This window comes from Rhinoraja longicauda, chromosome 23, assembly GCF_053455715.1.
Source record: "Rhinoraja longicauda isolate Sanriku21f chromosome 23, sRhiLon1.1, whole genome shotgun sequence".
NCBI classification, from domain to species: Eukaryota; Metazoa; Chordata; class Chondrichthyes; order Rajiformes; family Arhynchobatidae; genus Rhinoraja; species Rhinoraja longicauda.
Window position 1 is genome coordinate 22,261,059 of NC_135975.1, and position 12,949 is coordinate 22,274,007.

The 12,949-nt window shown below is 37.3% G+C and overlaps 2 protein-coding genes across 3 annotated transcripts in view; one reads left to right on the plus strand and one right to left on the minus strand.

The window, feature by feature from the left end:
• The window catches only part of cog5 (component of oligomeric golgi complex 5), a 100,282-nt gene extending 96,434 nt beyond the window's left edge, over positions 1-3,848 (plus strand). Inside the window, exon 22 of one of the 2 annotated variants that reach the window (XM_078419830.1) lies at positions 2,331-3,848. In XM_078419830.1, coding sequence (XP_078275956.1) covers positions 2,331-2,445 — 115 coding nt within the window. In that variant the 3' untranslated portion in view covers positions 2,446-3,848. The remainder of the gene's footprint in view (positions 1-2,330) is intronic. The other variant, XM_078419829.1, reaches the window with a different exon arrangement.
• The window catches only part of hbp1 (HMG-box transcription factor 1), a 36,869-nt gene continuing 27,641 nt past the window's right edge, over positions 3,722-12,949 (minus strand). Inside the window, exons 10-11 of the mRNA XM_078419831.1 lie at positions 7,986-8,127; positions 3,722-4,632 (exon numbers count right to left, since the gene is read on the minus strand). Coding sequence (XP_078275957.1) covers positions 4,615-4,632; positions 7,986-8,127 — 160 coding nt within the window. The 3' untranslated portion in view covers positions 3,722-4,614. The remainder of the gene's footprint in view (positions 4,633-7,985; positions 8,128-12,949) is intronic.

Below are 12,949 nucleotides of genomic sequence, written 5' to 3' on the forward strand. Positions count from 1 at the left end.
GAGGTTGAGGGGCGATCCCAGAGAGGTGTATGAAATCATAAGGTGATTGGGGTGAATATCCGGAATAATGGAATCAAGAACCAGAGGACAAAGGTTTAAGGGGAGAGGGGAATGGCAGGGAACCAGAGGGGCAACTTTTTCCACACAGATGATAATGGGTAAATGGGAACAAGGTACCAGAGGTTGAGGCATGTACTAAAGCAATATTTAAAAGACATTTAGACAGGTACATGGATAGGAAAGATTTAGGCCGATATGGGCCAAATGTGGGCACGTAGGACTAGCATAGGCACTTTGGATCGACGGGTCAGTTTCCATGTTGTATGACTGACATGCTACCTGTAAGCATGCAGGTACAGCAGGCAGTGAAGAAAGCAAATGGCATGTTGGCCTTCATAGCGAGAGGATTTGACCAGGTTAATTCCCGGGATGGCGGGATTGATATATGGTGAAAGAATGGATCGACTGGACTTATATTCACTGGATTTAGAAGGATGAGAAGTGTTCTTATGGAAACATATAACATTCTTAAAGGATTGGACAGGCTAGATGCAAGAAAATTTTCCCAATGTTGGGGAGCCTAGAACCAAGACTGAGACGAGGAAAAACTTTATCACCCAGAGAGTTGTGAATCTGTGGAATTCTCTGCCACAGAAGGCAGTGGAGGCCAATTCACTGGATATTTTCAAGAGAGGGTTAGATATAGCTCTTAGGGCTAACGGAATCAAGGATAAGGAGAGAAAGCAGGAAAAGGGTACTGATTTTGGATGATCAGCCATGATCACATTAAATGGCGGTGCTGGGCTGAATGACCTACTCCTGCACCTATTTTCTATGACTCTATCTGACTAAATGGAAGTCAATGGATATATGATACTTAGATTGCCAGTGTTTGATAAGGTGTTACAAATGTTATTGCTGAAAGTAAAATCTCATAGTGGAGGAGGCAACATATTTGCATGGACAAAAAACTGGCAGGCTAACCAAAAAGAGTTTAGCATAAATGAGTTTTTCTTCTGGTTGGCAAGATATAACAAGCTCTTTGCAATGGGGTCTTTGTGCTGGGCCTCAATTTACATAAATCACTGGGATGAAGGCACAGTAAGTTTTGTTGCTAAATTTGCTGGTGGGAAAGAACGTTGAGAAAATTGCAGAGGACGTGAAGAGACCACGTTTTAGGTTTATTATTGTTTTTGGAACTTCCTTCCTCAAAGGTCAGTGAAAACCTTTGATTATCAAGCCGAGGGAAGCTTGATAACTAAGGAGGCGAATGATTACTACAGGAATTGCAAAGTTGAGGTTGCAGTCAGATCAGACAAGGGTATTGAAATGACACCATACAATGACCGAGGCTGATGGAATACTAACTCAATTTTGTCCTCGCCACTTGCAACTCTTTGTTTCCCTCTGGGAGATGTTATTTTTTTCATTGAAAAGTTGAAATGTGAATCGCTGCACTGCTTTCTCTTCTATTCTTTTCAGTCGTTTTTTCAATATCAGCATTATGCACCTGGAAACATTTAGCTATAGGAAGTGCATACCCTGATAAATTTAGGTTGGAAGTATAACATACCCTCAAAGATATTCAGTACTACTCTGAACTATTTTGGAAATCAATAAAGACCCTAGCTGTACCAGTTTGTCCCTTTTAATGTTGACTTCAATTAACCATCTTTCCCGCAGTATTGAGCAAATGTACTAAATTGTATTTTTAATTAATTTTACTGGAATAGTTGTAGGGAAGAGATGGTTGAAAACAGAATTGATAGAGCTGATCAAGGTTATGATTGGTTTAGCTAGGTTAATGGAGGGAAGTTGTTCCAATCAGCAATAGTTCAAGGACTGAGGTACAGATTTAAATTTCAAAAGGATTGTCCCTACCATCCTCCCGTGTTTTTAAAAGGAAAATAATTTATACAAGAAGTGCATATTGGATAAGATATTCAACAAATGCAGAACTGAAGGGCAGTGCTTTGTGCATAATTCTGATTTCATGTACAATTTATCAGATAAAAAGGCTGTTTTCATTAGGAAGAAAACTTGAATGTGTAACATATGGACTTCTTTCCCAACACATATTCCCAGCATGTCACCATTTTCCAGGAGTGAGCAATCTGTTTTGTTTTGTCAATTGTTATACTTTTAATTGCAAAGTATAATTATCACAGCCCAGCACTACAAATTTCATCCGTTTCTATCTTAATATTTCTAAACTGCCACATTTGATATTTAACGTGCCCATTGCCTATTTGTATTTAAATGTCATGTTGGTAATGATTAGATTAAGATATTTGTAATGAATCTAAAGGAAATATTTGTTTTTCTCATAGGGGTTCTCTTGAAGCTTATGTTCAATCAGTACGTGCAAGAGAAGGAAAAGAATTTGCTTCAGTATATCCAATAATGCTGCAATTGCTCCAAAAAGCCATGGCTGCTGGACAGTAGATGTTTTCTTCCGAATCAAGGGCATGATTTCCAAAATTCTTAAAGTATAACATATTAAGTTAAGATAATTGATTGTTAATTTAAGCGAGAACCTCCTGGTAACTGAAACCGTACCATTTTATTAGACAATAGTATTTACTTTTACACTCGTAATCTGCTTCAGTAATATTGGTTAAGGATATCTTCTGCAGGTGCCTGAAGAAACTACTACTCTTTGTACAATGCATTGACTTTCAGCAATGTAAGGATTGATGTGCTAAATTCAAGATTACCATGAACTAAATATGGTATGGATCCAATTATTAACAGTAGTTGGTTGAATTTGACTGAGTAGCTTCTCTGGGGAATTCCACTTTCTGAACTGAAGCAGAAAAGTCACATTTCATTATAAAGAATATAACACATGTAGGTGATGTAATAGAAAATTTAAACTATTTTAATCGATGGATATAATCCATCTACAGAATAAGATTTAGTAAGCAATAATTTAAAATGTTTAGCTAGTTGTGGGGTAGAGAGGATAAAGTGTTTTACAATGCTTGGATTAAAAACAAAGCAGACAAATTCTGTATGGGTGACATAATCTAGTAAAGCGTATATAGAATTATTAAAGAATGTCATTTCTGCTCATTATTTATTTCACATCATCTGTTTGAGAAAGAAATTTAGGACCACTAACTTTTTCGTTGTAAGTGTTTTTTGCCTCTCGAGTTCTGATGAAAGCAGTACAGTACAAGATTGTTATTCAGTTCAGAGATGCAGCATATACAAGATTCCAACTCCATCACAACATATTAAAAGTACGGCTCAAGGAAATGCTAAGTACTTGCTCCGATCACTAAAATTAAGCCCTTGGCTTATGCAGGAAGATTTATAGGACAAAATGTCCCATTTGACATCAAATGTGAGTGTAGCGCCTGGGAAAGAAGTGGAAGAGGGAAGAAAAGAGGTCGATTAAATGTTATTACTAGCAATGGTGGAGGAAAATTGAATGAAGCTGTAATAAACTAAATTCTGTCCCTACGTTGATTAGTCTTTCAACATGCTGTTTTTTGTTTGCATTAGTCGGTGATTTTTTTAATCCCCTAACCATATTAATGACCATTTTATTCTAAATGTATACAATCAACCCTGCAAGGGGAAAAAAAGAGTAATTGATACATGGTAAGATGTGTCAGGTAGCAAAGGTAATTGATTTTAATAAAGTAATATAAACAAAGACTGTGCAGGATAGTTTTGTACACAATTTAACAGCTTTAAAAAAAACATCCAGCCATTTAACACTTTACATATTTATTTGAACTTGAATACAATAAAAAATTATTTTTGTGCAAGAGTTCCTGTGGGATAACAGCCTGCATAAAGACATAAATTTACTTGAGTTAAAGCAGTTGCATATAAATGTTGATCTGTGACTATGAATATCAACACTGAGTGGCATAAATGCCAGTCCATGAAAATGACTCAATGAAACATTTTCACATTCTCATTTTTCATAATGCAAGAAACACTAAAGTGCAATAGTTTTTAGCACAATGGCAAAATTCTGGCCCAAGTGCTTGTTGTGCCCAAATTTATGAATACAAGCCTTGAGTTTTATGGCAACTTTAGTTGGCTAAAACACCACAAAATAAATTTGGGAGCATCCCTGCTACATATACTAATTCCCCCACCGTTTGCAAATAAAGTTAATTGAATTAAAATTGTGCAATATAATAAGTGATACAAATCATGATACAACAGCAGTTATACAGAATTTAAACTTTACCCATTTACATTTGCAAAAATAAACATCTTTATATACCAACTTTCCTCCCTTACCTTAGCACCACAGGATTTTTTTAGTACAAAGTTTTCAAGCCTAAGAGCTATATTTACCTGAAATAACCTTTGACTGAACTTTGGAAGAACGAGGAATTATGGCCATTTACAATCCGCAATTAGGAAAGTTAGAAAGATTAAATGCTTTGATTTACAACACTATCAGCCATTTATATAAAAAGCAAACTATACTCAATTTATTACAATTCTCTAAATATAGATTTATCAGAAATTCCTCAAATTAAAATATATAGATACACTGAGTCTTTTTGCTCACTTGCATCCAGTTTCCTAAAATTCGTTCCAAATGGTGAAAGTCAAGGATAAAGTGGGTTCTAAAGGTGCTGGTTACTGCTGCTGCGAACCCTGTTATAAAAATAAGAACAAAATCAATACCATAATACTAATTATTCTAAAGATGACGGTATCTGTACATGAAGAGTTACAGTGCCCTCCATAATGTTTGGGACAAAGACCCATCATTTATTTATTTGTCTCTGTATTCCACAATTTGAGATTTGTAATAGAAAAAAATCACATGTTAAAATGCACATTGTCAGATTTTATTAAAGGCCATTTTTATACATTTTGGTTTCACCATGTAGAAATTACAGCTGTGTTTATACATAGTCCCTCCCATTTCAGGGCACCATAATGTTTGGGACATCGCTTCACAGGTGTTTGTAATTGCTCAGGTGTGTTTAATTGCCTCCTTAATGCAGGTATAAGAGCTCTCAGCACCTAGTCTTTCCATCACCTTTGGAAACTTTTATTGCTGTTTATCAACATGAGGACCAAAGTTGTGCCAATGAAAGTCAAAAGAAGCCATTACGAGACTGAGAAACAAGAATAAAACTGTTAGAGACATCAGCCAAACCTTTAGGCTTACCAAAATCAACTGCTTGGAACATCATTAAGAAGAGAACACTGATGAGCTTACTAATCGCAAAGGGACTGGCAGGCCAAGGAAGACCTCCACAGCTGATAACAGAAGAATTCTCTAATAAAGAAAAATCCCCAAACACCTGTCCGACAGATCAGAAACACTCTTCAGAAGTCGGGTGTGGATTTGTCAATGACCACTGTCTGCAGAAGACTTCATCAACAGAAATACAGAGGCTACACTACAAGATGCAAACCACTAGTATGATGCAAAATTAGGAATGCCAGGTTACAGTTTGCCAAGAAGTACTTAAAAGAGCAACCACAGTTCTGGAAAAAGGTCTTGTGGACAGATGAGATGAAGATTAACTCGTATCAGAATAGTGATGGCAAGAGCAAAGTATGGAGGAAAGAAGGAACAGCCCAAGATCCAAAGCATACCACCTCATCTGTGAAATAAAGTGGTGGAGGTGTTATGGCCTGGGCATGTATGGCTGCTGACAGTACTGGCTCACGTATCTTCATTGGTGATACAACTGCTGATGGTAGTAGCATAATGAATTCTGAAGTGTACAGACACATCCTATCTGCTCAAGTTCAAACAAATGCCTCAAAACTCATTGGCCACCTGTTCATTCTACAGCAAGACAATGATCCCAAACATACTTCTAAAGCAACAAAGGAGTTTTTCAAAGCTAAAAAATGGTCAATTCTTGAGTGGCCAAGTCAATCACCCGCTCTCAACCCAATTGAGCATGCCTTGAGTATGCTGAAGAGAAAACTGAAGGGGACTAGCCCCCAAAACAAGCATAAGCTAAAGATGGCTGCAATGCAGGCCTGGCAGAGCATCACCAGAGAACACACCCAGCAACTGGTGATGTCCATGAATCGCAGGCTTCAAGCAGTCATTGCATGCAAAGGATATGCAACAAAATACTAAACATGACTACTTTCATTTACCTGACATTGCTGTGTCCCAAACATTATGGTGCTCTGAAATGGGGTGGACTCTGTAAAAACACTGCTATAATTTCTACATGGTGAAACCAAGAGGTATAAAAATGGCCTTTATTAAAATCTGACAATGTGCACTTAAACTGCATGTGATTTTTTTCTATTACAAATCTCAAATTGTGGAGTACAGAGGCAAATAAATAAATGATGGGTCTTTGTCCCAAACATTATGGAGGGCACTGTATACAAGGTAGTGGTCTACGTTTGATGAAGATAGGGTTGTGGATGTCGTATACATGGATTTTAGTAAGAGTTTTGTATAAGGTCCCTCCTAGTAGGCTGATCTAGAAGATTTAAGATATACAGGTTTTAAGATGACTTGGTCATATGGATTCAGAACTGGCTTATTCATAGAAGACAGAGGGTTGTGCCGCAAGGTAGATATTCTGGCTGGAGGTCTGTGACCAGTGGAGTTCTGTAGGGATCTGTGCCGAGACCTCTGCTGTTTGTGATATATATAAATGACCCAGAAGTAAATGCAGATGGACTGGTTAGTATGTTTGCTGATAACACCAAAACTGGAGTTGCAGACGGCGAGGAAGGCTGTCATAAGATAACAGTAGGATATAGATGAACTGCAGAAATGGGCAGAAAAATAACAGATGGCGTTTAACCTGAGCAAATAAGAAGTGTTGTGCTTTAGGAGGTTGAATGCAAGGGGAACGTATACAGTTAATGGCAAGACCCATAACAGCATTGATGTGCAGGGGGATCTTGCAGTCTAAGTTCGTAGCTCACTAAAGGTGGCAACGCAAGTAGATAGGGTGGTAAAGAGGTGAATGGTACGTTTGCCTTCAATGCTTGGGTCATTGAATATAAGATCTGCGGCAAGTTTACCAACAATGTTAACTACACTGCCTTCATATTGTTAATGTATATAATAAACAGCAATGAACCCAGCATCAACCTCTGCGGCACTCGATTGGTTACAGGTTTCCAATCAGAAAAACAACCTCTATAATTACTCTTTGACACATTCCTCCAAGCCAATTTTGCATCCAATTGGTTAGCTCACCTTGGATTCCATGCAATCTAGTCTACGATGCGGAACCTTGTCAAATGTCCTGCAAAACTTCAAATAGACAACATTCACTGCTCTGCCCTCAACAATCCCCTTGACAACCTCTTCAAAAACCTCAGATTTGGGAGACATGATTTCCCCACACAAAATGCTATGCTGACTATCTCTAATCAGTCTGTGCCTGCCCAATATCTTAAAGACACCATTGCCAAGCCCACCACTGTTTATACAATTAACTGCCCACATTTTGCCGTTCTAGACTGTTTCACTTATGAACTTAGAAAACAGTCTTGAAGCTTGTCAAAGTGAATCATCTATACCTGAATCATCCCCACCAGAACAAACAATTCAAAATCACACAGGGGTATCCTTTAAATATCTACAAAATCACTTCAGTGACAACAAAAAATCCTTAATTATTTCTGTACCTTAACTAAGAAGCCTTCACTCAGACACACCTTCTAAGTTTTTGTCATAGGAGGAGAATTAGGCTGTTCGGCCATCGAGTCTACTCCACCATTCAATCATAGCTGATTTATCTTTCCCTCTCAACACCATTCTCCTGCCTACTCCCCGTCACCCTTGACACCTTATTAATCAAGAATCTGTCAATCTGCACCTTGAAATACCCAATCACTTGGCCTCCACTGTGGCAATGATTTCCACAGATTCACCACTCTGACTAAAGACACCTTTCCCCTTGTATCATTTCCAAGATCTTCATCTATTAATGGTTATTATTTAAGTATTTAAAACAAGAGGATAAAGAAGTTGATGAACACAGATTGTTTTAAGTACTCACAGAGTTGCTTCGTTTCCTTTTCCAGCAGTCTGGATTAAGGCGTTTTTGTTCCTCTGCCAGAACCTTGGCTTCCAATGTATAAATTCTCCTCTCTTCATTTTTCATCATTTTCCACTTGTCACCTAAAATTACACTGATGGCCCTACAATATATACACACACAAGTCCCACATTAGACCAAGATCAAAAAATTGTCTGTTTACACACAATCTGCTAAGTTCCATCACCACAAAATTACATTTATATTTTTCATTATTTTTTTTTGATTCAGAACTGCTGTATATGCAGCATAGTAATTTCAGCATTAAAACAATTATGTTGAATGAGAAGTACATTCTGAATTTATCAATTGTTGCCCTTGGAGTGTATTTTGTTGTCCTTTATATAATTCTGTTCTAAATTTTACTGTTCAATGAAGTCTAATCATCCATATCATACTGAGCCAGTAAACTGGGTCAAGTACTCAAATTTCTTTTTAGTAATTGATGTCAAAACTTCTAATCAATAGAATGATATTGAAAGCTATGAAAGACCTGCCCGTGAATCAAACCGATTGCACCCAGGTAGGTGGAGATTGTTGGGGAATCATACTAACATAAGACTTCACACAAAAATCTTTGGAAAAGTAGAATCAATCACAATTTTTTTTATAAACCAGACAGCACAGTAGGATTTGTCTCAACTACTACGTTGATTGCTCTTTCGCATTATGGGAAAAACCACCACCCTGATCTGCAACATACTGTCTTTCCCAAATCCATTTGAATCTTTCATCAGATTTCCATCCTTTATCACAGCAATGAAATGTACCAAGCAAATGCACAACCTTTGTACCTTCGCTGTTCAATTAATCCAAAGACTTCTCAAAAGCCTTTGACAGAGTTGAGCACACTAATATCTTCCTTTGGTTTGTGGTAGTTTAATTCTAATGTAGTCAAAGTATTTCCATCAATGACTTCTCTTTCCCTTTTCATATCCTGACCTACCAGTCCTCATATTCTTTCCTTACTCTTCCTCATCAACATGAATCCAACTTGGCATGAATTAAGATGAGCTTTTACATCTCTTCACAATTGCCCATATTCTGTCATCCTATCATCGCCCCATCCCTCACTGTCAATTAGAAGTTAGACTACTGATCAGAGGTACACCATCTACTGTCAAAATAAATCCACTGTCCTGGCCATTATTCCATTCCCTTCGAGTAATCACATCAGGCTAAATAAGACTTACTGCAACCTTGGCATTGTAGTCAAACACAGGCTGCGCGTGTAATTGTATGCACTTTCCATCACTAAGATTGCCCAATTCCACCTACCAATTATTTCAATAATATCAGCAACATCATCCTTACTTCCAAAACCTTCATTTTTGCTGCTGCCATCTCCAAATTCAATTATTTCATTAATAAAATCCAGAACAGCTTATCTAAACTAAAGCCCAAGTATATATAGCATTGCAATACATACCCAAGTAATTCAGTGATTGAAAAAGAGCATCAAATCAAGAAAAGTATTAAATAACTACACTACAAACTTAATAACAATTGTGTTTTCAAAAAATATATACATACAAAATTTTCATTTTATCGCAGGTACTAATAAAACCAAAATAGTTTGATAATTGATACTTTAACTGATTGTCAAGAATTAAACGGGAGTATATTTGCTGACCTGGCACAAGGCATTCACATTTTATGGGAGCTGTTTTCTTAAAGTCATAATCAATATAGCAACATAACTTAAAAGTGACTTGCACAACTTCAGGTATAACAAATACATATTTTATTTTACAGTTATTCATGTCGAACACATAACACTGACAATCGTTTCAACCCTATCTTAATTCCCATTATGTCATTGTAGAGAACCCTCAGCACAAATCTTCCAGAAGATATATCAATTGTTTGCTCAGTACAAACAGCCAATTATTTTCCTCGTCATTGTTCAATTACAATTTTCAGGTTCATTAATACCGCAGCCATACCAGATAAAAATCTCATCAAGTTACAATGCAAAAGCTGCCAACAGCAATATGTGATGTTATGAAAAGCTCTCTTCTGACCTCTGGTGGTGGAATCTTTGTTTACATAGAAAGTTATGATGCAACATGTTTATAATGGGCATGTAACACAGAACTCGCATGTCTAATGTCAGAGCTGAGAAGTCGGATAATTGCCTATTTCAGGTTTTTCATCGTTTTATTTGTATGCATTCTCAAGCATTCCTGGCAGAGTAAACACGGTAGGATTAAGGGCCAGCTTGATGCCTATTGGGCAAATCAATTAGCGCGTACATTTAAAAAAATGGTCTCCCACTTTGTTAAAGTCACAAAATATTTGCATCATTTTGGCCTGAAGCTGTTTATAACATCAATTTCCTCTTTAATGTTCAAGGGACATAGGAGTGGAATTATAATTGATGAAATGTGCTTTCATTAGACGCTGGTATTTCATTGCACCAATTATTGCCCATTGTATTAAAAAAAACAAGATAAAAACACTGATCAGAACTGTAAATCTTGCCTTTTGCTTCCCTGCACTGCATCAGCTGATGAGCTGGTCTAGGTCCGTCCCCCCCCCCCCCCCCCCACTTTTAACACTAAACCAGCTGAATTCCATGCATTTACCATGTTTCACTTTCATCTTGTGAAGTGGTGAATATTTCTTAAATCCAAGCTAAATTAGATAAATTGCAATCGTAATTATCGATTGTTTTCTATCACAGAACATTAGCAATTGAGAATTGATAATTGTAGTTTTCACAACATTCACTACAAATACAGTGATATAATTATGGAAGTATTTTGCTTTTGTTGGAGTTGGTCCCATAGGATTTTGTGCCATCTGGAAAAATACCCTGCAGAGTACAAATCCAGAATAGGAACAGTGGCTCCTAGCTACCAGGTGAATCAGCCTGATTCAGTGTTCTGCATTCTACACATAATATGCAAATCCAATCCCAAGTGATCCAATCCCTATTTGTTTTATCTTTTTTTCTAAATTTGGGTAAACGTGGACCACACAGTATCTCACAATTCTGACCAATCAAGTCAAATTTATATTAATAGATTAATGATGGGAGATCCAAATAAATAAGAATCTGGTGACATAATTGACTGCATGTGCTTGAATCTTGAGAAAAAACCCAAAGTGCTAGAGAAACTAAGCGGATCAGGGAGCATCCATGGAATGAATGAACAGATGACATTTCAGGTTGGGACACTATGTTTTGCTGTTAAATAAGAATCTGGCACAAGTTCCAGAGCTTTAAATAATAGGTGATTATATATAATACAGAGAAATCAGTTGTTTTATATGATGAAATGGTGCTCCACTGTTCGGAGCTTAATATTTTTCAGTGTCAGATAACAACATGTACTTCCTAAGGATGTTTGTTTTGGATAAAAAATCCCTCCAAGACACAGAGATGGGGAAAAAACATTATCAACTTAAAAACAGACTTTTGATTGAAAACATTTGGTAAATTGCCTTATGTCACGTATCTTTATTGTTAAATGCAAAATATGTCATTCCATTTGGCTGCTGAAAATAAATTATCGATAAAAGAGCAAAACAATATTTAGAAACAAGGAACTGCAAATGCTGGATACACAAACGGACACAAAGCACTGAGGTAACTCAGTGGGTCAAGCAGCATCTCTGGAGAACATGGAGAGGCGAGGTTTCAGGTCAGGACCCTTCTTTAGACCTGATATTGTATCTGTATCCTATCAACAATGCTGCAGTGCTTTAATAATCCTGTGTATGCCTCCAATAATTTAAAAAAACTTCTATCAGGTCATCCCCTCAGCCTTATATTTCTGGATATAATTCCTGGAGCCCTGGCAAAGATACGTATCATTAGGCAAGGTACCAGAAGACTGGAGAGTGGTGAATGTTGTGCCCATAAAGGCTGCAAGGAAAAAATAGGGAATTACAGGTAGGTGAAACTAACATTGGTGGTGGGAAAGTTACTGGAAGGGATTCTAAGAAACATGATCTACTTACATTTGGAAAGGCAAGGACTAAATTTGAATAGTCAACATAGCTTTGTAAGTGTAATATCAGGTGCAGTTCAAATGTTGTGCTCATCATTTACTTGGGTAGCCTCAACCCAACAATATGAATAATTGAATTCTCCAATTTCAAGTAATCTTCGGAACCCCTTCACTCACCAACCTCCCACCAGTGTGCACACATTTCTCCCAACACGTCCATCACCCTGTTCCACTCACCACCTCATTATGCTAATTTCCCACTCCTCCCTATTCCATGTCCATTTCCATTTTATCCCCCCTCGTTCCCTTTCCACAAATATCCCTCCCTCCGTCTTTACATTTTACTCCATCTCTTCCTTTCTTATCTGACTCTTTAGACTTTAGTCTCCTTTTACCTCTAGCTTTGTCACTATTTCTACCCATCTGCCAATTATAGCCCTTGCCTGTATCCATCCACCGATCACTTGCCAGGCTTTGCCCTAACTACACCTCTCTTTTTCAGCTTTAACTGAAATGCACAATACTGAAAGTGGTAGGAGATATCCAAGGGAAAATTGTGCATAATTCGTTGAAAGAGGCAGAGAAGGATGAGTAGTGCTCATAAAAAAAGAGGCGATCTGGAGTTTCATAAATAGCAGCACTGAGCACATCGAAGGAAGTCATAAAGAACTTGTCAGCCCCAACAGGAGTACTATGTCTAGCTCTGGGCTTCACAATTTAGAAAAATGTGAAGGCCTTGGTGGGAATGCAGAAGATATTTATTAGATTGATTCCAGTGATGAAGAACCTCCATTACTTAAATAGACTGAAAAGGCCAGGAATAGTTTTGAGTGAAAGGAGAGAAATATTTAAGATCATGAACAGCCTAACCAAAGTAAAAATAAACTATTCCCAAAGTTGTAATTTTTCAGTGCAGCACTTTGGAACAAGGATAACACAGAAGCATTCTATATTCTGAAAAAGCAA